This window comes from Ambystoma mexicanum, chromosome 1p (genome assembly GCF_040938575.1).
Source record: "Ambystoma mexicanum isolate Mex_15411 chromosome 1p, UKY_AmexF1_1, whole genome shotgun sequence".
NCBI lineage: Eukaryota > Metazoa > Chordata > Amphibia > Caudata > Ambystomatidae > Ambystoma > Ambystoma mexicanum.
In genome coordinates, this window is record NC_090921.1 from 265,496,400 (window position 1) to 265,523,718 (window position 27,319).

The 27,319-nt window shown below is 45.1% G+C and overlaps 1 protein-coding gene across 2 annotated transcripts in view; it reads right to left on the minus strand.

The window, feature by feature from the left end:
- Positions 1 to 2,584: 2,584 nt before the first annotated feature.
- Positions 2,585 to 27,319, minus strand: part of LOC138568809 (polyunsaturated fatty acid lipoxygenase ALOX12-like) — a 384,658-nt gene continuing 359,923 nt past the window's right edge. For both annotated transcript variants that reach the window (XM_069646583.1, XM_069646581.1), the window contains exons 11-14: positions 15,822 to 15,943; positions 4,815 to 4,915; positions 3,913 to 4,083; positions 2,585 to 3,254 (exon numbers count right to left, since the gene is read on the minus strand). In XM_069646583.1, the coding sequence (XP_069502684.1) occupies positions 3,075 to 3,254; positions 3,913 to 4,083; positions 4,815 to 4,915; positions 15,822 to 15,943 (574 nt within the window). In that variant the 3' untranslated portion in view covers positions 2,585 to 3,074. The remainder of the gene's footprint in view (positions 3,255 to 3,912; positions 4,084 to 4,814; positions 4,916 to 15,821; positions 15,944 to 27,319) is intronic.

Genomic DNA, 27,319 nt, shown 5'->3' on the forward strand with positions numbered 1-27,319 from the left:
CTCACTGAAGTCGTGGATGTTGGTTGCGCAAGCGCAAAGAGATCAGGCATTGGTCAGGGTCTGTTGAGTGAAATGCTATTATTTACAATGACTTTGGGTGGGTTTTGTGTTCAGGTCTGGAAATTGGGTTGGCGGATGGGTTCGAGCTGAGAGCCATGAGGTTCTAACTTTCCCAAAGATGGGGGAAGTTGTGTAGTCAAGGATGGGCTGAGGTGTGCCCTATAGTGGTGAATTTGGGTTTGGTAGTTCTTGTGTTTCTGCGCGCTGTAGAAGGCATCTGGTCTTAGTATTGCGCAGGTGATGGTAGGGGGGAAGATGTGTTGGGATGGGTAGGATCAGTTTTAGCTGTGTGGAGAGAGCTTTTGTTGTATGCAGTATGTAGGAGATGCTTGGTCAGGGTATGCAGTATGTGGGAGACACTTGATCAGGCGCTTTGTGGTGGAGGTTTCGAGGTGGCGGGCCTCATGGGCTGTTTGGGAGCAGGAGTGGTCAGAAAATGTTGCGGTAGGAACGGGGTGGAGGGAGGCCAGCATTGGTTTTTCAGTGTGGTGCTTAGAAGAGCAAGGACTGACTGTCTCTGAGAGTTGCAGGTGGGGAAGCACATAGATGTGTTGAGTAAGCAGGGTAAGAAGCAGGGTGGTTTGGTGGGGATTAGTGTAGAAGGGGATTGTGAGATGGCGGCTTTTAAGGGTGAAGGTCACAGGGGTGACTGCTGGTGAGATATAGTCAGCAGGTAGCAAATCGTGAGACGGCGGCTGTTAAGGGGGAAGGTTGCAGGGGTGACTGCTGGTGAGATGTAGTCAGGAGGTAGCGGGTCAGAGATGAATGGTGAGATGTGTGCTGAATGTGATAGTGGTAGGCACACGGAAAGCTCTCACACAGTTCGGTGTTACTGGGATAGCAGGAAAGGGCAGCTCGGATGCAACCAGATTGGGCGCAGAAGCAAGGATGGTGTAGACTGCCTCAGCAGGGCTAGTGAGTTCAAGTATGAAACTGGGGGGATGGGGGGCTAGATTTGCGCATTGTGTGGTATGCAAGGGGAGTGTGAGCAGCCATAGCCTTGGTAGTAAATGAAGAGATTATGCTCTTCTTATCTTGTGGGCGTACAAGCGGACGGAGAGGTAAAGTCTGGGTCGAAGTGGTAATCCAAAAGGTGGTTAAGGCAGACTTGTTGAGATGGGTCTGGATGTACCTGCACATTCGTGCATGGACAGGCATAGACAGGGGCGAACCTTGATTCAGGTCCTTCCGAGGCCGGCATAGCCTGCTGGCCATGGATGCCTCACGGGGGTTGGTCTCAGTTAGGCCAATCACTGCCCGGAATGGGCCCATCATCATCATTGGTCATGTGGGGCATCGGGGGAAGGCAAGGGATGGCGGCGGCTATCTATTCACGAGTAGCAAGCCCAGTTTCCATCATGCTGGTGCCACTGGGGTGTCCCTTGCTCGTGGAAGTGAGCGGGCACTCAGTGGAGGATGATGCAGTAAGATGTTGAGTAGCTGCTGCTCCTGCACCGCCATGAGCAATCCTTGATTCAGGTCCTCGGGATAAAAAGAATAATTCACTACATTTTCGATTATTAATCTTTTAAAAAATATTTTATTATAAAGACTACACAACACAATGTATTGTTCTTCTTAAAAACTCATTTTGAAACGTATAGCTGTACGTGAGACCAACTGTACGTGAGACCAACACAGAGATTCCTGAGTAGCCTGATGGGTGACATGAGGCCGACGGTGCCAACAACTGTGGACATAATGTTCAATATAACTTAAGCACATGTACATTGTAAGGTGGGTTCATAAACATCATTTTTTGTTTCCCTTCCCGGTGAACACTATCGCTTCAATTACGTTGGGCAGCAATTATTTAACGCATAGCATTGTGCCATCACACAGCCTCGGTGGGTCGAGATTGCGAAGCAGCACGATGGTTGACCCAACTTTCAATAGAAGGTGATGTGGTGGCATTCCTGGGGTGTCGAGTGAGATGAGGAATTCTGTTGGATAGTTTACGGCTTCGTCGACATCCACCACTGTATCGATTGAGTTGTATGTAGCATCGATGGCCCATTCACACAGCCACTTGTGGTTTTTGTCATATGCCGATATGTTTGGATATACATTAAATATCAGTTCAGTAACCATTGGCACCATCTCGCAAAAATACTCTGGAAAAGTAATTTCACCTGATGTTGCAACAATTTGGTAACTTCTGGAATGCTACCTGCCTTCACCTTCGCCTCTCAGGTCCATTCACCTCCCATACGGCAACACAACCCACAAACCCACAAACAAATGTGGACTTTTATTAATATAGATAAGGATATTCAGTCAATGACATCCCGATTTCACCCTGCCATATCATTGTCACCTTATATGATAGACACATTTCATCATAGGACATAAATAATTTAAAATAAGATACATATGCTTTATTGTATCATACATGTTTCTGAGCATGTTACAAAATGTTGTTGTAATAGAAATATGTGTGGAAATGCTAAATTATGTCTTTAATGCCCCCTGAAATTTGGAAGCAACCAATAAAACGAGATGAAGAAATACCAGACAAAATCGATTCAAAGATCAAAAGGTACGATTTATTTGTTGTAACTACTTGAACAAACTTTATATAAATGCCTGGGGTCATTAGACATGGACTTTTATCACTGAACTCGGTAATTTATTTATTTTTAAACAGCTAAATTGACCCCAATCTTTCTCAAAACCAATCCTGAATCCACCAATAAGAAACATATCAAAATAGGTTGAAGCAGGAAACGATCATAAACTGTAAAGAATGGCTTAACTTCCCAAGGGAAAATTGCCTGAGACCACTTACACAAGGATCACCATACTTGAAGGGGCTAACACCAGGGCCCCTTTCCGTCCAAAGAGAGCCTTATTTTACAGACAACATCCAGTGAAGGTTTTATTCAAATGTCACAATACAGGGAGGGGCTTACACAAGGACTCCACCTGGGGAGGGACTTTTACGGAAGACTTTCTTCAACTCACACCCATGGAACAGCTAGAGCCATGGTTGGAAATCAGGAGCCAACTCCCTCTTAAATTGTGATGCTGTTCTCCACATTGCTGGGCTTCATGCAATCATACTTAAGTTCCAGACCATGGTTCCGTTCATCAATTTCTAGCTCCACCACCTCCAGTTCAGCCTGAAAGTCCTGAATCACCTTTCTCACCTCTTCTTCTGTGAAGTATAGATCCTCATCATAACCGAGTGGTATCTGGAGGCGGAAGGAAAGGAGAACCATTTACTGTCAATGATTGCTATCACCCAAGCAGGTTAGATGGGGTGGGTCAGGAGACACAGGCAGAACTGTGAGGCAAACTTGCATATAAGGCCTTGCACACAGGCCAATGAATCATGGTGTGGGAGGTTGTGAGTGCCCTAATAGAAGAGGTTTTGTGAATTTACTAACCAGGCACCTACATTTTAGGAATGTTCACAACTTCAAATATATCAATGGTGTGATTACAGCATTTAGCATTTTACTTTGGCTTTTATTGGCACTGTATACTGTAAGTACACGTTTTGTGGGCACAATCCTTGTTACAAGGGATGGGGCTGGAAAGGTTTCTGGTGGCATTAAACACTGCCTATTAAGGGGGCAGGTGGGCTTGGCAACGTCTGGGGAGAAGCCCTGCTAACTGAATGGGCTGAGGGCTGGTTGAGGGGTAACTAATCTGAGGAAATCAGGGGAACATTCAGTACTCTGCAACGGGTATCTCCTTGAATAGCATCCTGCCTGTAAGAGTTGGTGTAATTGATTTTGCTTTGCGATAGTCTCACTGGGGGAAGAGTAAAGGAAGCTTATGCAGTCAGAACTGTGCCGTGTGCCTGTACCCACCAAGCCCCACTCCTTGAAAGCATTTCCCTTTTACCATGTTTGGCTGCTGTCGCCCCAGGTGCCATGTGATTGCCATCTGGATACATGACTGGCGAATGTCTGGCAGAGACTCCATGATGAATTCCATTGTCACTTTCCCCTTGGTGGATGGTGGTGGCTGACGCATGGAACAAGGCATGTTAGGCACCCAGGCGCACCAATCAATCTGCAGATATAGAAAGCATGCAGACAATTGAGCAAACCGCAGGACCCCACCCAGAAAAAGTCAGATTTCAGCCCCTCCTCTTAGCAGCCAAACGTATAATGTTGCCTTCAACTCTATGGATGATATATCCTTATCCCTTTAAACTATTTATGCTGCCTCTCCCATTTCTAGGAGGTACAAGCCCCTTCATCTACCAGCATTATCAATATTGCCTACAGCCACATGTATGTGGGGAACTCGATCACTGGCACTATCTGCGTTATCAATGATCAATACTTCATGCAGTTTCATTTGGGGAGCTATACTCCCATCCTGCTATCAGCATATTTGCCCATCAAGACCAAGTTCAACCACATCTATGACATAGTTCACCCTCCTTATCAAATATTCACACAGTCTGCGTTCCGATGTATGAAAAATTGGAATTATTGATCATCAAAATAGAGAGATTTTCAATAATCGTGTCATTCATGAAAAAGACAGTGCAGCCGCCCCAGAGACTTAGTGTCACTGATAATGAAAAATAAGAACATATCAGCAGATCAGACAGAAAGGTTTTGCACCTTCTATTGTTCTGACCACCAGCCTCAAGTATTAGTTTTATTGTAAGTTCCCCAAGTCAAGCCACATGGTTTCCAATGTTGGCGGTAACTGTTGCATGGACATCAATGAAGGCATATGTTTAATTTTGTAAGATTTTAGGTACTTTTAGGTGTTAAGATTTTAGGTACCTGAGCCTCGTTGAGTGGCGAATGCTGCCCGGTGCACGTGAAGATCCCCATGGTAAGGAACTTGACAAGCTCATCCTTGGACTGGAAGTTGGAGGGAATTCCTAAGAAGAGAAAGAGACAATCAAGCCGGCCTTAGATAGAGAGAGGGGGGGGGTGAGTGTGTAGAGTGGCATTGGGGCTCTTTGAAGACCCAAGCACAACTTGTATCCATCTGATGTTTGTCATTCTTCCTCTGCCCCAACTACCTCCTGAAAATTAAGCAACACTTCTCATGGCGAGGAGCAATCGGAAGTGTAATTTCAGCTCATTTGGACACCATTGATTCCTGCTTTTCCCATAGCATGAGTTGAGATCCTTTGTTAAACACAGCAGCTGCCAAGAGGGACCTGAGTTGCTCTGAGTAGGGTATGTGTGGGGCCCTTAAAACCTCACCTCCTTCCTCTCTGGCAAGTATTTAAATGGCTGGCCTGGAATAGCTATGTTTCGTACCCCAAAAATGTACTCTGGGCAGGCATGTAGGCCCTGTAACCCGGAGTTACAATTTTGCCCAACCAGAGACTTAGAGGGATTATTTTATTTATACTGCACTGAATGTCCACTGCTTTTAAGAGTTTTCTTTTCCCCATGAAGCTTACATTTGACCACAAAATGTGACTCTTCCCCAGTACGTAGTGTCAACAAGTCTGCCGAAGGATAAACCAAATAAATGAGACATAATGAGGTTCCACATCCATTGGCTAGGTAGGGGTAATGCTACTTTTATGAGGGGTCAATCTGTCACAAACAAGGCAATCTTTTTTTTGAGTGCACAAACAGAGCAAGGTTGGCATTAAACTATAATGTGCTGGGGAACATAGTCTGAAGAAGTTACCCTATCCTCCCATTGAATACTTGCTAATCTGTAGGTAATAGCTGCTAGACTGCGGCTCTGATCCAGGAATACATACAAACACAATAGTACACTTATGTGTCAATTCTCCATGCTATTTACTCTGATTTGAATACTTCTGTTGTGTTCAAGTAAGAACAAAGTTTCTTTGGTTACACTTTTCATTATAAATTGTACTTTTCAATTGCACACTCTACAAACTAAAGTGTAAGTACACATTTAAAAAGAAACCTTAAACTAGGACCAACACGATTTTCACAAAATGTGTTTTTTAGATACATTTGTAAACCTTTTTTATGCGCTTCTTCACGGCCATTTACACCTTTTTTTAGTTTGCACGAACATATCTTTTATGTGTTTCCCCCATTCCTTGATGTATTTTCTTTAGTTTTCTGTAATGTAATTAATATTGTTTATCAATTATCCAGTATATAAAATAAAGGACTCCCTGCCAAAGTCAGGATTCCGTGAACTTACAATCTCAGGGATATAGCACCTAGCTTACTTCTTGTTTTAAAACACACAGTGTCAGGGATTTAGAAGCCAACATGCTTCTTACCTTCTCAGGGCCAGTGATAGAATGCACAGCTCATTCCTTGACCTTATAGTTCCAGAGATATAGCAACCAGCATGCTTCTTGACACACCAATCAGCAACCCTCCGTTCTTATTTTAGGGTATACCTTAATTTCCCCTTCCTTACTTCTGGGTATTTACCAATTGGTATGCCATAGTTTCCCTTGCAGAAGAATTTGCTTTTATTTTTCATATCGCTATGACGACCCAGGGTTTAAAAACCCTTGTCGGTATTTTGAAGTGATGCAGACTTCTCTGTCTAAGGCAGCAGTCCGCCCTTTACCTGAGTAGCTCATTTAGTCTGGAAGGCATTAGGAATGTGTCGGCAGGAGCTGGGGTGAGGGATGATCTGCCTTTCGTAGAGGTCCACATCAATTACCTGGGTTCCATGTTGTTACAGAATTTCAACATATTCCTTTAGGCACAATAGGGCGTTTGTTCCATATAGAGAGCGCAGACAAACACACGTACACTGAACTGATAGTTAAGCCTGTCAGCAATATGCTTTGCAACTAGTCCCAGAATTTGTCCCCGATCAAGGTCGCATCTTTCTTAGGAAGTTCGGCAGGCCCACAAGAGAATTCTGGTAACACTGCATGGCTCCTGAGCTTCTGCGTCACCCCCTTCCTCCACAGTCATCACCTGGGTGTATTTTTCCTTCCCCCACTGGAAGGTCAGAGGAGCGCGGCAGGAAGCTCAATGCGTAAAGAGGTTCTAAATCATGAAGCATAACAATGATCTGGTAAAGCTTCAGCTGCATAAGGTACACTCAGAGGATGTGTGCTCTCAGCCATTCATGTTCACAGGGACAAATGTATCTCCTGTCACTGCAACACCCCTTTCCCCTTCTGTGCCCCTAGCCATCTCCTGTTCCGCCCATCCCTAGAAACGGCCCTGGGGAGGTGTTTCACCCACACCTAGAAAAAACAGCCTTGGGATGGTATGTGGTGAGTTGACAAGGAGTCTGAGGTATTTTGAGCCCAGTCTGATTTCCTTTCTCAGATTCCTCTCACCAACCACCCAGCTTTAATGACTTCAAAAATCCTCTGATGTCAGTTAGCAAGCCTGAGTTCTTTTTTTTATCATAGAGGCACCCTGAATTCCTTGTTTACCAATTTGTACACATATAGAGAGAAAGGACTGTTTCCTGTTAGTCTTTGTTTGTGGAAAATATGATCAAAATTGAAATGCGGGTCTCTTGCTTGGCCCTCCAAACTGTCAATCCTGCCATGCTGGCCCGTGACTGAGGGAATTGATTTTCATTTAACATTGTTTAAATGGTTGAAGAGCTGTGGCCCAGGGAGCGACGAGAACAGATGTATCAGGAGGAGCAAGAGAGAAAAGAAGAACGGGCAGAAGAACAAAGAAAGTATGACAATAGAAAGGAAGAGAGAAGAGGAGGAAGCACAGAAATGAAGGGACAAAAGAATACACAGACGAAGGGAAGAAGAGGAAAGAAGGGAAAGAGTAAGGAGAGAAGAACAAAGGCAAGAGGAAGAAAGAATTAGAAGGGATGCATGAAAGCAAAGAGAACTAGATGAAGAAATGGAACGAAGAAGGAGACAGCGGGGTTGTGATACCAGTCTTATTCGTAGGGAACCAGTAGGGCCATGTCCAGAAACACAATGGGACAGAACAGAACAAGAGAGTTCCTTCCAATAAAGGAAGTAGATGCCAGGGGCATCTAGTGTTGGATGGGGAAAGATTTGATGCTGAAAGCATGGAGAGAAAGGATCGATAAGGCCTATCAGGAGTTGAGGTGAAATAGCGAGCATGAAACTCGAGGGAACGATGATCAATCCCTAATGCCTCGATCAAAAAGAGAGGAGGAAAGCCTGTTCAGTGATGAACGTTGAGCATTGTCTTGAAGTAGATTGAATCTGGATAAGGGTGAAGGGGATGATGGTCACACTAGTTGGGGACAAGACATGTCAGATGAGGAAAGAGAAACCAGTCTTAGGGTAGAAGGAGGGAGCATGTGCACGATGGAAAGAAGCCTGCAAATGGACAAAGAAGTAAGATGGTCAGATCTGGAACAACCTAAGGATATGACGCCAGATCCCATAGCATATCCGGAGTGTCCCCGAGGATGATCATATAGTGAGAATGAGAATTCACCACCATATGTGAGCAGGTTAAAATCATTACCATCAAGGAGATGGTCCGGGACGAACGTCCCTTCCATGGATGGACGAACGATGGTAGCTGACTGTTGGTTGGGATTTACGCAGTTTCCCTTATTGGAAAAAGGGGGAGCAAGGCCACAGTATATTCCATGGCTGCAGATGGATAAGGATAATTTAAGGTGTAAGCTAGCGGGTTTGACTTCGGGCGCTGGGAAATGGATAAACAAGTTTGAAAAAATTACAGAAGGCAACACGCTGGCTATAGGGGACATAAAAGGTCTCCTGGCAGCTATTCTTGGAGAAAGAGCTGATGACATATGGAGGAGTATAAAAACAATAGGGAGATCCCAAATATCCACTCTCAAAGCGAGGTGGACTCCTACCTTGGTTTTGGGAAGAGAGACTTTTTAAATATACGAAGAGGTAGGAGAATGGAAAAATGTCAACAGCTACTCTCTAGTCAAAAAACTACATCAATTTAGCCAAAAATATCAATTTTATTCAGAGTTAAAAGTCTCATGGAGATAGAGAGACACTATACATATAAATTACATTATCAGACACTCTAAAAGATACATAAATGTAACAAAGATCAGACAATTTTCTTTTTAAAATAGAGATATCTGCTAATACATCAATCTATGTTCTTTGCTGTGAATCCTTTTGAATTAGGTTTCACATCCTTGTGGATCACTAAATATTTTCACACAATCTAGTATTATTTCTAAATTGGAAACTCAACATGTTTCAGTCCTCTTAACAATTGATGGGACTTTCTTCAGGAGTGGTCAGAAACAGTATTAGAGTAGATAAGCAATTGGTCTGGAATCTTCTTTGTGTGAAGATTCATTCATTAGAAGTGCAGTAGCTGTTGACAAAAACCAAAAATAAGAATCAATCATTTTATTTATATTCTTGAGACACATAATCGGGTTTCGGGAGAGGTTCAGAATAAATAAATTACCTGGACTTCCAAGTGTACAAGCTCTCTTAGCAGTCGAGGAGAAAAGTCCACCGTAGTTGGACGTTTTTCTTATGGGAAGGTGATTTCCTTCCTCTTAATCCTGGAATAAATTAATAATGCAAGGGAGTCAGAAGATCAGCCTTTCTTCTATCTTTCAGAGCTAAATAAAGTTGTGGTCGTAGTATGTGGACTGTTAAAGCCAGTGGGTACATACTGTTATCATCAGCCCATAGGTAGAGAGGAACCCTAATGGGTTTGGGGTTTCGCAACATTGGTCATGCCTTTGGCCTATGATGCTGTGACAAAATCATCAGTTAGATATATTGGGTACAGTGTACTTGCCTTAATAAGGAGTAGAAGTCAAGTCTCTAGAGTAGTGTGAGTCTGCTAGGCATGCAGGTTGCGTGCATGTGGGACTCCAATCTGGAGGTCATCACTATGAAAATGTGGGTGATGCCGGGATTTAAGCTGGTAAACAAAACAGATCAAAGCTAAATTTAGTTTCCAGCAGGATTACTCTTCTAATTCTAGTCATTGGGCAATGCTTGGAGCTTATTTACATGTTACATTATGTCCGCGTATTTCACTATATAATAACTTTTCACTCGCTCAGCTCGGAGGAATGCGTCTCGAGAGTCTACGTTTATCCCACCTAGGGGTAGATAGATTTAATATGGTAGTTGATTTACCTGATTAGTTAGCCAAGATTCACGCTGGATGTCCTTCGCGGGCAGAAACCTCCATGCGGGTATTAGTCTTTGCTCGCATCTCCGTCAAGGTGTTAGTCCTTGTTACTGATCGGGACTGGATCGCTGGTTCCGCATCGGTGGATATGTGTATAGTCCGTCGGAAAACACTGAAAAAACGCCATTGCTAAACGCCATCTTGAGGAAAGGATGTGCAATGGATCCCTAGTCCTATTTTGGTGTTCATGGCAATTAAAGTGAAACACAACGAGATGTACATTTCTAAACGTTATGTATGGGCTGATGATAGCTTAAAACAGGCTATTAAAAAGGTTATATATTGGCTAAATTTATGTCGTTTTTTGGCTATAGAGTAGCTGTTGACATTTTTCCATTCTCCTACCTCTTCCTATATTTAAAAAAGACATATGGAGGCGAGCAGGCCATTTCGGAGCAACGTTTAATATTTGTAGAGCAGATGTGTGGAGGCCTCTGAGGTTACAGTACCCCGATACATCAGATATGGGTGCAATTATGACACATAAGATGAAGGAAGATGAAGACCCTATTGCTTACATTCAGGACATTCAAGAGAAATGGCAGCTTGAAACTCGCAAGCCGTGGGAAAAAAACGGTGGCATTATTTTACCACATTTTATGCCAGCGGTTGCCTGAGCCAGTATAGAGGCAGATGAAAAAACAAGTGGGAATGGAAGCAAAGTCATGGGCTGAGATACAGTTGAGGATAGTGCATCACTGTCGGCTATTGCAAGAGAAAAAGAGGAAGAAAGATGAGACGAGGTAAATCGAGGAAGCTATTTCAGAAGAAATTGTCAACATTTGGCATAGAAGGGACAGTATTGATAAGCAGAGAAGAATTTGGAATGCAGGAAGCAGTGGGTACATCGCAGGTGAATAATTAAGGTGGATACAGGTTTGTTCCACGATGCAGAGGTATGGGCTGTAGAGGAATAGGAGGATTCAAAAATAATCAAGGTGGATTTCAGAATAGACAGAATGAGAATCAGAGCACACAGGGAGGATTTAACCAAGGGGGACTTGTCAGACGAGCACCCCCAGTATGTTGGACTTGTAGGATGACAGGGCACATTGCGCGCGTATGTGGGAGCCAAGGGAATGTACATATGGCCAATTTTCAAGAGGGGGACAGCTTATGCTCTACCATATAACACACAAACGCCACCATATAACCCACAAACGAGGGAAGGGTTCGCCCAAGATCACCCCATGTATCAGATGCAAGCACCAAAGGTATAGTAGGTACAGCAACAAGAGCAAGTACAAATTAATCCACCACAAGCGTAGCCACCAGGAATAGGAGGTGTCACTGTGGTAGGAGGAAATCCTTTCACAGGGACGCTGAGCCTCTACCCACAATAGGACAGCTCACAGGGTGACCTGATGTGTTCAGTACTATCTGTGACACCAGACCCCCAAGAGGAACCAAGGGTTGATGTGACGATAGGAAGCAAATCCTTTTCTTTTTTAGTAGACACTGGGGCTACTCGTTCGTGTATACGAGAAGAAAAAGATCCAATGTCGGGATTTGCCATGAATGCTCATGGGTTCTCTGAAATTACAAGTCTAGTTCCTTTTACTGATTAATTACCAGTCTCTAAAGGAGAGTGTGACACGTCTGTTCCTTTGTTATATTCACAACAGACACCAGTTAACATTTTGGGAAGAGATTTGATGACAAAACTTAACATCACGATTTCTTTCCCTGACCAAGGAATATTGTGCGCCACTCCAGGAATACACTATTTAAAACTGGGCAAATTTATACTGGCATTCACAGGGCAAGTGGCTCTGCGAGGCATTTCAATAGATCCAGAGGTTTTACTGTATGGGGTAAGCATTCTATTGACATGGCTACCTGGCTTAGTGGGAACAATTGTGAGGCTACCAGATGAGTTTTTACTAAGACCACGAATACCTATGGAAGAAGAGGGGGGACAGACAATCCCTATAGAATTAGAAGCAGCCACAGTAGGAAGGGAAATGGCAATGCTCGAAGGAGTAGTTGATGAGGGTAGACCATGGAGAACAGTAATAGCTCTCGAGGAAGGGTACAGACTGACTGAAATCACTGATGATGACATGTTTAGGGAAGACCGAACAGATGGTGAAGTGGTGTTCTTTATGAGCATCACATATTGGAGAACGATAGAAAAAAGGGAAGTGCCACAGCAAATGGCGATAATGTGGCAGCGTCCAGCATATTTTCAGGAAGACTTGGAGAAGGTGGCAAGCGTCCTTTGGACAACAGGCCCTTATGATGTAGGTTTATTGAAGGGAATAGGAGGAAGTTAAAATAAAGCTGAAGCCAGGAGCGATTTTACCTTGAGCAAGACAGTACCCCATGTCTCGAGAGGCTGATGAAGTTATATTTCATACTATCTTGGCACTTATGAAACAAGGAATTCTGGTCCCATCAGAATCATCGTGTAACACCACAGTGTATCCAATCAAAAAATGTAAAGGAGGGTTGTGGAGATTTATACAAGATATGAGACCAATTAGCAGATTGTAGATGCCGAGTTTCCTTTACTTCCTAATCCGGCAACGATACTATGCAGTATCCCAGTGGAAGCTTGATATTTCACGGTGATTGATTTGAAGAATGCATTTTTCCCGATCCTGTTGCACAAAGAACCACAGGACTGGACTTCCTTTATGTCCCGCCAAACTCGGCTGAAACATATGCATTTGCCACAGGGGTAATGTGAGTCCACATTGATCTTTAAGAGACTCCTATAGATGGATTTAGGGAATATTGATCTTAAGAGTCCGGTGATACAATACGTAGATGACATTTTAATTTGTAGCAGCACGGAAGATGAGTGCAGACAAGATGCTATTCAGTTGATGAATATTCTGGCAGACAAGGGATATAAATTAGACAGGGAAAAGTTACAATATTGTCAAGAAAAGGTGTTGTACATAGGGCAGAGGATTTTGCATGAAGGAAAGGTGACACCTGAAAGAGCCAAGGCGATTATTAAATGGACTACCAGTTGTACTGCGTGAAGAGAATAGTCTACCCACTTTCCACAAGCGGCTTAAGACCATGCTATTCAATTAGGGCCTCTTGCCGATCCAATAGCTAATTTGTCTGTCAGTGTTTACTTCCTTGACACTCGTTGTTCTATGTGCGCCCTGATGCCCGCGGGCTGCAGCGCGTTTTAAGCAATAAAATAAAATAAAATAAATGGAACTGGGTGGCATTAACGGTCTGGTAATGGCCCGGAGTGTCAGTTACACGCCTGAGTGAAGAGAGGGCTGTAACGTAAGCCCAGGGCATTACCAGACCGGTAATGCCCCCCTCTGAGGGTTCTATTGTTGTTAGTACCCCGGCACATTGTACCGGGCTACTAACAATAATTTTCTCGAGTTCGAAATGGAGTGAACGACGTTTCTCAACTCGAGAAAAGAAAATGTCCAGCATGGATTGGGGTCAAGGGAATACACGTAGTCCCTTCTCCCTTTCCATGGTGGGCATTAATACAAGCTTTAATAAAAAGTAAACAAAGAAAATGGCCAACCGGGAACAGGGAGAAGAGACTACACGTAGACCCTTCTCTATTTCAAAGGCCAGCTACGAACAGAGCAGTGCAGATAAGGGGTTGGGGTAGGGAGGGGAGCGGATATGTGGAAAATGGGAGTGGGGGTCAGGGAAAGGGCAGTGGACGCAGGGAACACACTTACCTTCGTTCCTGACGAGGCAAGATGGCAGCCACCCACTCTGAGGAGGCTCGGGGTGGAGTCTTTCCCTGTGTGGTAAGGACCCCGTTCCGAGCCTCCTCGTTGGCTGGGAGGACGCCACCCCCCCTCGCTGGGTACTAATGAAGATTACATTGATTTAAGACCAGCTGATTGATGACAGCTCCAAACACACATGCGCTTGCTGAGAGATTGAATGCAGTAAGGAATTACGTGAAAGAGTCTGTTGAATTCTGAAGTCTACTGTATAACTTACATTAATTCCTAAACAAGTTAAACTTGGGCCAACGCGTCAACATCAGTTCATTCTAAGACAAATACATCCATTGGTTCACTTTGGGTTCAAGATTTAGCTGGGAGGGCCATTAACAAGAGAGAGAGTTTTCTGTTGGTCCTAAACTCCAACCCAACAACGTCCCCTAGGTACAATGTAAACGTTGGCTTCCACTATTCCTAGGGACTCACTGGTGTACATGGAGACTGAAGAAAAGCAGTAGGCATGCTTGCATCATGACAACAGATGCAGTGTGAAGCTGTGCAGTGTGAAGCACAAAGTGTGAGAGTAGGTAGCACAGCATGGAGGACAAGAGAGGGTGACACTATAGAACAATGTAGGGGAGGGTCTCAAATGTCACCACTGTCATATTTTGAAGTTCTGCTGTGCAGGTCAACAGAGGCAGAGAAATCAGCACAGCGCACCCAGGATATGGGCTAAAGCAGAAGGTTTATTGCATCATACATATAGATTGAGGGCTCTCAGTGGGTGTACTGGGGTGTGCTGGCCACTCCTTCACCCTTCGTTTTTCACAGACTTTAAGTCATCCGCAAGAGAACACCATTACCTCGTATTGGCAGTCACGTAGGGTTGGAAGAGGTAGGGCTGAGTGTGCTGGGGAAAGAGTGGTTGAAGCTACAGGGAGTTTTCTTTTATGTAATTTGCATTGCTCTGCACATCACTTCTGATATCTCACGTGTAGCCTGTTTCTGCGCATATGCATACAGTATTAGTAGTCTTTTAACAACTTTCACATTTTGAGTAGTGGGTTTATTTATGGGCAGATATGGCCGTAATTCTGTAGAACCTCTAATAATAATGCACATGTGTGTAAGACTCCCCAGGGCAGTGGTCTGCAACCTTTGACTCGCCAGATGTTTTGGAGTACAAATCCCATCATGTTTAACAAGCATAGTCAATAGCCAGATATCATGGGAATTGTAGTCGGAAACATGTGGAGAGCCAGGCGATGCAGACCTCTGCCCTTGGGTGTGTAAATTTACCAACAGAACAAAGGGAGATCCCTCTAGGGCATAGGAGTGATTTTACCAGGTTTTAAGGCAACAAGTCACTTTTGTTGGGTGCAAGAAACTGTGACAGGATGCCCAGCATGCTACAGCCGTAGTTTGTTATTGTCTTACCAGATGCTATGTAGACATAGAAAGAGAAAGCTGTACACATGCTGTACACATGCAGGGTAGCATGGTGAGTTGCTAATAGACAAGTAGGCCACAACCACCCTTCCTCCACTCTTCTTTAGGAATTAATCACCTGGTGGGCAACATTCGGCCCTCCACAACCCCTTGCAGGAATACATGTTGTTGTGCTACATGAAACTTTGGGGAAAGACAAGTGGCAATGCGGAGGCCAAGATGGGAAGGGGAACGGAAGAAGACAAAATGTGAGGAAAGAATACTACAAAGGTGGGGAGAGGAAAGGGAAGGCGTGTGGAGATATCTAAGAGAAAAATGTAGAGGAAAGGGCAGAAAAAAAAGAGGCAAACTTGGAAGATAAGGAAAGAAATGAAAAAGGGAGGGAGATTGAGAGAGAGAGAGAGAGAGAGAGAGAAAGAGAGAGAGAGAGAAGGAATACATAAGAGGAAGTGATCAACTGATGGAGGCGGAAGTAGATAGAAAAGCGAACAAATAAGTGAATAGAGAATGTGAGCAGGCAAAATGGAAATATAAGTGGGGTAGATGGATAGAAATAGAGAGAGGAAAGGTTTTAGAGTAGAGGAAAATTACTCACCCATTTTCCGGGTGCTGGCAAATCCTACTTCACTGATTTCCTTAATCCAAGCTTGTAGTTCGGGGTCAGATGTCACTTGTAGGTCACTATGATAAAATAGGTCCATAATTCTGCCCACAAACCTATGCCAAAGAAAAGAGTACTTGGTCAACGCGTAAAGAAGATAAGCATGTAAGGTATGTGCTTGGTTCCTCGTTACCACGATATACCAGTAAGTGCTCTGTTCTTTGAACATTTTGAAATGTATTTAGTCTTAAATTTAATTTGACGAGCATTTTTGGTTTACATAAAACCTTATGCTCCACAAGAAACGGATAGATTAAACAAAATTCCAATATCAATAAAAAAAAGAAACAATTGCAAATATAAAATATACAAATATGAATAAATACATTTCACATCACTGTACAATTAGTATTACATTTAAATTACATATACCTTCACTCCTTGTTGAGAGGCAAGTTACTGCATCCTAATTTCCTTGTTTTAGAAAATATTTTAAAACCCAGTATACACTCTTCTGTTTAGCCTAATATTTTAGGTATCAGCTTTTCCACCGAAGCCTACTGGATTGTATTGGTATACACATTTCGGAAACATATCATAGATCATTTAATTTGTTCTTCATCGCTGATTATTTGTTTAGGATCTTAAAGCTTGTGCTGTTTTGCATTGACCATTAAAATGTGGTGTGTGAAGGCCTACAACTTCTTTCTTGTTCATGCTAAACAGGAGAATTCTGCTCAGGAAAGAAGCACCCGTCAAAACCAGCACCTTGCTGCCCACAGTTACATCCACAAGCAAGCGATTAATGCAGGGGTGTTCCTAGGTCTGAAAAAGATCTGGGGATACGCTAATTTCTGGACTGTCGGGACTTGGGGCTAGCTAGCCTTTTGGTTGTGGCCCCAGGGCTTCTATCCAGGGCACAACCAAAAGACCCTGTACAATCATGAATCGAACCCCTTCAGCCCGCCCAAGCAATGCCTCTGCATTCATGCATGCAGCATCCACCAAATGCACTGCGCTCCCTGGTGTGTATTTGTATTTATTGTGTTTATATAGCGCTTTCATCCAAAGCGCTTTACATTATAACAACAGAATACATAGAACATTATAACAGTAGAAGCAATTTACAATCATGAATCGAACCAATAAAAAACAGTAAGTTTCGAGGGAAGGGGAGAGAATGAGAGGTGGGGAAGGTTTCAAGGCGGGGAGTGGAGAAGGAGAGATTTCAGGGAAGTGCGCAAGTAGGAAAAGGTAGGTATAGAGCGGAATGAGAGAGGTAAGGAGTTCCAGTGCAGGGGGGCTAGGACCTGAAAGGAGCGGAAGCGGGAGGAGGCACATGGGGAAGGGGGGACGGTGAGAAGGAAGTGGTTGGCTGAACGGAGTGAGCGGGAGGGATTATAGAAAGAGAGGAGAGAGGAGAGAGGAGAGATAGGGGGGAGCCAGATCATGGAGAGATTTAAACACTAGACAGAGGAAATGAAACTTCTGTGTGGTTGTACACACACAATAGTTATACAGGCACATAACCAGAAGTTAAATACATTTAACCAGAAGTTAAATAAAGGAGTGCATTCATCACCTTGGCCAAAGGGTCACACTCTCAAACAGCTGATCTTTGTGATCTCTTTCCTTGCAACTCCAGCTACACATCATTGGAGATGTACAGATGAAAACTGCCTGCACAACACACACACCCACGCCTCACTACCGCAGTCAATGGATACCTACCATCTACATGCCCATTCCTCTTCAACTATGCTCATGCAATCCCCCACTAGTGCCAAAAACAGTTCCAATGCACCAGGCCAGAATGAAACATTCATCCGCACCATTCATCCGCTCATGGTACTCCCAACCAACATGAACGCCTGCCCCTGACGTCACCAAATGACCCACAGCAAAACACTGCAAACATATCACCCGCCACTAGACAGAACATTCACACAGACAACATCCATTGACTGCAACCGTTCTTGCAGCAACAGCTACCTGAGTGAAATGGACCCTGATCAGTTCAAGTCGGATAGTTCTACCCTCAAGCCACAGAAGGGCTTCCAAATCCCTGGCATCTGTGTAGCATCTGTGTAGAATTAAAGGGTTTCTACTAACATGATGGACCTGAATCGGAGAGATATGGAGGGGCTTTTCTGGCACCCATCAAAGCCCCCCAAAATGTCAGCAAGGGCCAAAAAGAGTGTTTTTGGTTGTATAATGTATACAACTGGCAGCTTCCTTCCTAGAGCTCCCAAAGGAGATACTCTGCTAAAAATTGTCTCTTGGAATATTGCGTGTTTAGAAAGTACATTAGACATCCAGACTTGGTTTACTTCTTGTCTCATTACATTAAACATAGAGGTAGAGAATTCATAAGGCAAACAATAGCAAAATAAACTTTATTGTCGATAAAATAAGATTGAAATAAATGCATATTTAAAAGCAGTAGACCAAATACAGTTAAACAATATATGAATCTCAAGTGAGAGACAGAACACAACAGTATTCAGTGCACAAGTAATATCCTAAATGCAAAATAGTGACTATTGACCTCCCACACAATTGCCTCTGCTTTTAGGCGCCAGCAGATGGTGAACATTCGTCAGGAGCTCTGCAGTGGGGTCACTAATAATGCTCATGCTCTATAGTTAGGAGCCCCTTAAGTCTCTATTGGATCAACTTCCAACACAGAGTTACCAGTATCACTAGGAGAACGTAAACAATATATGTTACAAGAGATGTAGGGCCTCATTACGAGTGCGCCGGTCCGGATTTAACATTGCCGGTAAAACCATACTAGCTCCATATACCGGACCGGCTAATTCCAACCTTCGATCCCGGAAACACCATCACCTCGAAGCCATCCCAGCGGCGACAACGCACCCTGAAATTGCATTGGCGGGAACAGCGTGTCGATAACCGACGCACCCTCAGCCACTGGCAATGCGTAATACTGTGCCCATTACGAGTAGCACGGTTTGGAAACACCACCATGAAGATGGTGGAAACACCATGCCCACTGTGGAGGTACCGCTGGCACCACAGAGATGGCGTTAAACAGTGGCAGGTGAGCCAAATCAGGCCACAGGTGCACAAGATGAGACTAGCTGCACCATGTAGGCAACTGGGAGCCTACCAAAGTGCCACACCTCCAGACACAACCATGCTGGCAGCCGCAGTAGCAGCATTCGGGCTAGTTAACCTACAGGATGCAGTGCCCATTGTGGCAGCAGTGGGTCAGAGAAGGAGGAGGAGGCGGTGCGGGTGGCAAATTGCGACCATGGTACCCATCCCAAACATAAATGTGCAGATTCCACAACTCCAGAGGCAACCTGCAATACCCTGCATCAGGGCCTCACCCTGGAACCTGACCACAGGGCAGATCCACACATTATACCGCCTTGACCATCCATCAATCATGTCCATCATCACTCTGATCGAGGAGGACATCAGCAGCCGCACTGGTACCCCCCCAGCTAAAGGTTGTCTCGGTACTGCATTTCCTAGGAACTGGAACATATCAGCGCACTGTTGGTGAGCTGCACAGGCTGTCACAACCCTGTTTTTCTAGAATACTTGACCAAGTACTGGAGGCGCTGCTGACCCATGCGGCAGAGTACATTGGCGTACCCCGTACCCTTGCCCAGGTCATTGCCACCAAGTTGGTCTTCCATGCCATTGTAGGCATGCCAAATTGCATAGGTGCATTCGACGGCACCCACATCGAGTTGACAGTTCCACATGCTATGGAGGCGGTGTACCGCAATCAGAAACAATTCCACTCAATGAATGTCCAGATGGTATGCGACGCTGGACAAGTGATCACCCATTGCTGTGCATGTTTCCCTGGGTCAACACATGACTCCACGGTCTTGCGGAATTCGACATTGCCACGCTACATTGAACGCTATGAAGGACAAAGCACATGGCTATTGGGTAAGTACAACTGCCAATGCATGAGCCCTGCCCAATGCCATAATCATCCACCACATATGAACTCATGGGAATAGACCTGTGTACAACAAGTAGTTGGCCAATTCAAAATCACTAATGGGACCCTCAATGTCCCATGCATGGTATCCCTCCACCGCCAAATATGATCATGAGATTCCCCATATAACAGATACACAAATGGCCCATAATTGTATTGCAACGGATTTGGACAGTGAAACCACAAACTCTAACATGTGGCCTTGCTTTCACTCCCGTGCAGGTGATGCAGGATAGGCACTCACACCATGGCTGTTGACACCCATATGAAGGCTGAGGAACAGGCATGAGGAGGCCTGCAATAGGGCACACATACGCAGACGTGGCATGATAGAGTGTACCTTTGGATTACTCAAGGCCAGGTGCCGCTTCTTGAGCCGATCTGGAGGCTCATTGCTGTACAGCCCAATCAAGATGGGGAAAATAGTGGTGGCATGTGCCATGTTGCACAATCTGTGCATTCGCAGGAACATTCCACTGCCCCAGACACAGAGGATGAAGATGATGATGCTGACGACGATGGTGAGGATGGCGATGGGGATGGGATGGGTGCACTCCCTGGCAGGGGTGCCCAGAATGGACAGCATGCACGGGCAGCACTCATTCAGAGTTTTTTCTAAATGACTTTGCATGCACATCATGAGCGGCATGTTATTGCACAACATAGAATCCTCTGAATGCACATGCATTTTCAAAATAGTTTATTCACAACAAAACAGGGGTGTGGAGAATTGGATGGAAAAAAGTACACCCGTGCACACCCACCTCCCCAACGTGCCCAACCCCGACCAGGCCCAAACCAACTAACCCCACTAAGGACCACCTCCTCAACGTACCCACCCCCTGACCAGGCCCCAACTGACTAACCCCATTAAGGACCACACCCACCTCCTCAACGTACCCACCGCCCAACCAGGCCCCAACCGACTAACCTCACTAAGGACCACCCCCACCTCCCCAACATACCCACCCCCATGTAATAACTCTATCCCAACTGTGCGGTCGACAGCCAAAGTACGTCACACTATTTGCGACCGCGCTTGTGGGTGTATGAGTTCTTCCCGGAGGGTCCAGTCAGCCGGGAGGACTGCCTCCACGGGCTGCTTCCCACCGAACTTGAGGGGGTGCTTCTTGTGGATGGCACAGGTGGTGTTGCAGTTGCCACATTGCCCATGAATGCCTGTTGGGCCACTTGCATAGAGTCCGCAATGGTGGACATTACATTGTTCCCCTCCCTCAGCCGCTGTGACATGACCATGTTAGTGGTGGCGAATCTGCCTATTGCCCGAGACAGTCTCCGCACAGAGGTGGGGGTGCTCTCCCTCTGCATCCTGGCTTCCTCATGCTGCAGCCTGGCGCCTCCTCACGCTGCAGCCTCGATTCCTTCAGTTGTTGCTGAACCAGCTGCGTGAGGCTGGCCTGGTGTTGCTCAATGCGCATCAAGACGGGCGCTGAGTTCGTTGATTGAGGGTCTTGGTGAGCGCATCGGGCTGTAGAGTCCTGTTGCACTGAATAACAAGTCCTGTAGGGGACTGATGTCTCCCATGTCATCCTGGTCCTGTGGTGCGTCAGCACACTGTTCAATGGGTGCACTATTGCTGCTGCATGCATCCTCCTCAGTGGTCCCTGGATGGGCACTGATGGGTGCGGCAGATGTGGCTGCAAGTGTTGTATTCGTGTCAACATGCTGCTCTTTGGGGGGGGCGGCAGGGTTGGGGGTGTGCGTAGCCACCATTGGCAGTGCTGATGACTGTGCTGCAGAGGTGCTGGCAGTGGAATCCTGTGACGGACGGCTACGTTGGCTCTGTGCGATGGTACGTGGCATGGCCTGTTGCGCTGAATCACGGTTGCTTGATGTGCCTGTGGAGAGATGCAGGGCATGCTGTTAGTTGTGTGGCAGGTTGTAGATGGGTCCACCACATGCAACGCAGTCCTCATACTTTGTCCACTTGCATGTACACACATTTGACGGGTGATGCACTCAGGTGTGTGTATCTCAGCTTGCAATCAGCTGCACGCTGTCTGCCTGACCTGGGGGGCATGTCTCATGTGCGTGTGGGGTGTGGTGTGGGTCATTGGTGGATGTGTTGGGTCACTATGAGCCTGGCAGAGGTGGGGGTGCAACATTCACACTCATGACTTTCAACTCTGTGTACTTACCGCCACCGCCGGAAGGGCTAACTCCGACCTCTGAATTGCCTATGCCCTGGATCCCTTCAAGGTGCAGGACACTACTGCACCTCTCCTCCCATGTCTGGAGCTTCAGGGGTATTGCAGGTCCTCCGCCTATGCTGGTGCTGTGTTGTCGGTGTACTGTAATTAGGTTGTGCACTCGCAGCTGGAAATCGTCCCACTGTTTGTGGCAGTCTTTGACTGTGCGTGCAGTCCCACCTACTGCTGTGCACTTCTGTGCTGCTGCCACCCAGATATCCTTGTGGCGCTGGCGAGTGATGTGCCTTAGGTCGGCACTAAACAGCATAGGGGCATTTTCCACTATGTGCTCCACCAGCACTGTCAGTTCATTCTCGCTGAGGCATGGCTGGGATGCGCAATGCAATCTTCCGAGTGGTGTTTTACAACTCCAAGTGGAGATAGGCCCTGTGGTTGCAGAGGATGGCAGTGGATTGTGGTTTAAATCATGGCCGCTGCTCTCCTTCCGGTTTTCGCAATCACAGTGTTTCCGGGATGGGAATTTCTGTTTCCGTGCCGGCGGAGGTGTATATGGATGTGCCACTGCCATGTTTTGCAGTACTTCTGTGCTCGTGGGTGTTTCTGTGATGGTGGTGACAGCGTTTCCGCGATCGTCTGGTGCGCGCGATCAACAACCCTTAATCGCCCCTTCTTTCTGCATGCTTGCGGATGCGGTAACGCCGTCACCACCATTGCGGAAATTACGGTTTCTGGACAGGCGACCTCGTAATGAGGCCCGTAGTCTATTAACCAGTGAATTTACAAATTATGTATCCTTTTACACCAATGCTACTTGCTATTATTACCAAATCAAGTATTAATTTTCAGAACATGTTTGTTTGATCACATTGAGGGCACCAAACTGCTATTCCTAAAATTAGCAACTGACCCCAAGACCACTACCAATATCCTTATCATTTACAGAGCTCCAAACCCAGCCAGCCACCCTGAATCTGACATACCACTAGCTATCAATCCTTACCTTAAGCTCAACACAAAAGTCATCATCCTATGTGACATTAATCTAGGTTATAACAACCCAACTGACCAAAAAGTTAGCGCAACCAGGACATGAACTTCACTCAAATCGTGACTGAACCCACACATGAAAAAGGGAGAACCCTCGATTGGGTGCTGACTCAAAACGTGTTTGACCATCGACTCCATCACTAAGATCACCTGGTCAGACCACCATATAATCAGCTTCACGCTATCGACCCCTGAGAGACCCAACCTCCCTTCCATCTCCCTTAGCCCCATTGAATTAAGAAATACTTGTAATCTCACATCTGAAAACCTTTCCCCCGTCCTGGCTGAAGGTAAAGCCAATATGTCACCTACCATCCAGACTGCTGATCCTAACTGCATTGCCACTGCTTACCAATCATGCCTGAAAAATACGATTGACGCCCTAGCCCCGATTGTCACCAAAATCCCTAGCAAAGTTAAACAAACCAATTTCTGGTTTAATGAAGAACTGGTTGCGCTTTGGCACAACAAAAGGGCACTAGAACACAGCCATAAGAAATCCCCCACTACCGATTCTGCCAAATAACTCTGAGAGGTAATTAATAACTATAAAACCACCATCATCGAACACAAAGCAAATGCACTTAACCACCGTATCAAAAATGCAGCCTCTAACTCCAAAGAGTTGTATAACATTCTACGAGAATTGGAAAACCCCATCCCACCAACAAATCCTATGACGGCTAGTAAAGATTGGTGCACTACAATCCAGAACGCACTTGCCACCAAAATAGAAAAACTCCAAGACAAAATCCTAGCTAAACAAAAAATACTTGCCAACAATCAGCCACCGCCACCACTGCAAGATCCAGACCCTGATAAATCAAGCCTGCAGTTCAGCTTCTCCCAGGTCAACCAGACCCAAGTACAAGAGATCATTACAAGGCTTAAGCCCTTCAATTGCAAAGGCGACTGCTTCCCAGCTCACCTCATCAAACTATGTGCTGCTTCGATCTCCACAGTCATCGTTAATGCCTCCTTTAGAACTAACGTAGTCCTCGCCAGCATCAAAGAAGTTTGGGTCACCCCCTCCTGAAGAAAACGTCTCCCGCCTCCACGGTGCCCACAAACTACCGCTCCATCACCACCGTCCTATTCCTCTTGAACATTATAAATAAAATAGCTTATACCCAAATTCAAGCACACCTGGAATCCAACCACCTACTAGGGACAAGACAATACGGTTTCTGGTCCAGCCACAGTACGGAAACTGCTCTATTGGATCTTAAAATCCAAATGGACTCCATCAGAGACTCTGGCAACCTCTGTATCCTACTTCTCTTAGATTTATCAGCCGCTTTCGACCTGCTCGACAATGACAAACTATGCTCCACCTTGCCAAACAACTTCCACTTCTCTCACGCAGCCACACGCTCGGATAAATCCTTTCTAGCTGAGCGTGTGTCCAGAATTACCATAGGCAAGGAGGCAGCTCACCCCATTCCTGTACCCATAGGTGTCCGCAAGGCTCCTACCTTTCACCCACCTCTTATAATGCCTACACTAAGCTTCTCTTCGCTGCCTTGGATGCTATGGGTGTCATCTACACAAACCTTGCTGATGATACCCAGATCCTGATACCTATTCACAGGGAACCTTGAGCAAGACACAATCTTAATAAAGGAAATCTATGCCATTATACAAAACTGGATGGCAACCAACAGTCTCTGCCTCAATGACGAAAAGACAGAGATTCTCATCGTGGCTGCTCCATCCAAAATTAAAAAAATTGCACCCAGATTACACTTCCATCAATATTGGCGGCACCTCTATCCCGATAATGAATCAGGTTAAAACCTTGGGGGTCTACTTGGACTCGAATCTGACCATCACCAAGCATATCAACACGCTCTCATCCGCTATCTGCTACACCGGCAAGCTTAAAGCTTTAAGTCGGAAATTCCTGACCCCTCAAAACTGCATTACTCTGGCCCACGCATTAATCCTGTCAAAATTAGATTATTGCAATGTACTTCTATTAGGCTCCTCAAAAACAAATCAGGCAAAACTCCAACTCCTACAAAATAAAGCACTAACAGCTGCACTTGGAATAAAAAAATCAGAAAACATCACCACTACGAGAAGGGATGTACATTGGCTGACCATCAAAGCAAGAATACTCTTCAAAACTCTCTGCATCACACACAAATGCCTAGCCAAAATGGCCCCCCTTGCACCCTATCAATACAGTTACTCCCAAATCTTCGACAAGGACCCTGAGATCCAACAATAACTCTCAACTCTGTGTCCCACGATTCAAACTCACGAGTGAGCAGCTTTCCAGTCCTAGCTCCAAAATCGTGGAACACCCTATCATAGAGGCTCAGAAATGAGCCCTCCCACCCCAGATTAAAAAAACCTCTAAAAACATGGCTGCTTAATAAAGATTGGGCAAATAGGAGCTACACTCCTCGGCCAACTTTGCTTGGCCTTTTTCCCCCCTCTAGCCGGTTAGACATCTATGTCACACACCATGGGCAACTCAGCTGCTGACCCAGTTTGCCTTCCAACGATCTCTGTCTAGAATAGAGTGTTCTGTGTAATTTCCTACCTCACGGTAACCAGTCCAAACCTCCTTCCAGAACAGTCTTTACTCCCTTCGTGGCTACCTGATATCTAACCCAGCTTACATTTCTGTGTTTTACTTGTGTGTTGCGTGTAAATTCCTTCCTCATTGTAACCAGTAATTGTTTAAGCCTGCTGTAACCTATGCCATGATAACTACGGGTTTGGGCATATAACAAATGAAATAAATAAAAATAAAAAAATAAAAATAACTACTCCAAGCAAAGAAGGGAGAAATTGTGGTGCGTTAGTCACTTACATCTTGAAATATCTGGGCTATAGTAAGATTATGATATCTTTGCGTCTGATACTCTCTTAATATTTGATATTGCTTGGGACAAAGGTGAAAATTGTGTGTGTTTAATAGTTATAATGCAAAAGGGGAACAGATGTGAAGGCTCCATTATACGAATTGCTAGATGAAATAAGAAACATGTGGAACTATCTCAACTTCCTAACGAGGAGGTCTATTTGTATTGGGGAAATTGGTACTTAAAAATCGGCAATGCAACGGGAGATGCACTCAAAAATAACAACGAGGACATTGTGCTGCATATTCCCCCTCTGGACTTAATGGACTCAAATTCTGAGGTTAAAGGACAAATAAATCGTATTGAACCTTTATGAGCTTGGTTGGCGCCCTACCATTGGTAGATTTAGGTCTGACACCCCGGGGAATTACACCGTCGCACATTTTAGGTCTCATTCCATTATTGATTATTGCATTATGGATATAAAGAGCTGGTTCAAGGTGGTGGACTTTAAGATCGTCTCCCGATTGGAGAGTGGCCATAACCCACCTGGTGTTAACATTTGGTAGTGGTGCTACCCTTGACAGTGGGGAAGCCCAACAGGGGGATTTGAAATTGAGTAGGAGTGAGTTTGTAAGTCACTCTCGTGGGCGCAGTGTGACTAGGATATGTTAGTGTCTGCCTCACTCTACAGCAAGAAGCTTTATGAAGCAAGATACATGCTTTGATGTTAACTGGAAGCGCTCTAAACAGCCACTTCTAGCCTTAAAACGCCCTGTTAGGAGTACCACAGAGATTGCAGAAGCTAGACAGGTATAAGGTTGTTAGAGAAAGGAAAGCTGTTATGGCCGAAAAGTGCTAGGGAGATTTGAAAGAGCCGTAGCATCAGGTAATTCCAAACTCTATTGGAAGCTGATAGCTTCTGGATTGAGAAATAATCCATCCAGCCCTTTGATAGAGTACTTAGGGTGTACAAAATCTATCAAGCAGCCCTCCTGAATCTAGTGTAAACTAGATTCTATGTGTACTGAGGAGGCATACACTTGAAGTTCTAGTGATTGCTCAACATTATTTATGGAAGAGCTTGAGATCGCACTAAATAAGATGACCAATGGAAAATCTGTGGGCCCTGATTTGGTTCAGTTTTTGAAATGTGAATGCTCGATCTGGTTGCCAATCTCTACCAGGGTTTTTTTAATATTGTATTGCTCCCAAAGGTTACTCCCCCACAGTTGGAAACAACAATCAGTCTCCCCATTTTTAAGAAAGTCAATTCGGAAGATCTGGCATGTCATCGCCCTATTTCTTTAATTGATACTATGGCCAAGTACTTTGGTAGTGTGTTACACAAGAACATTATAGAATGGGCAGGAGACAAAGCTATTCTTTCTGATATGCAATATGGTTTCAGTAAGGGTTTGGGTACTGCCAACCACATTTTAAATTTGAATTTGATCTTGGAAAAGGATG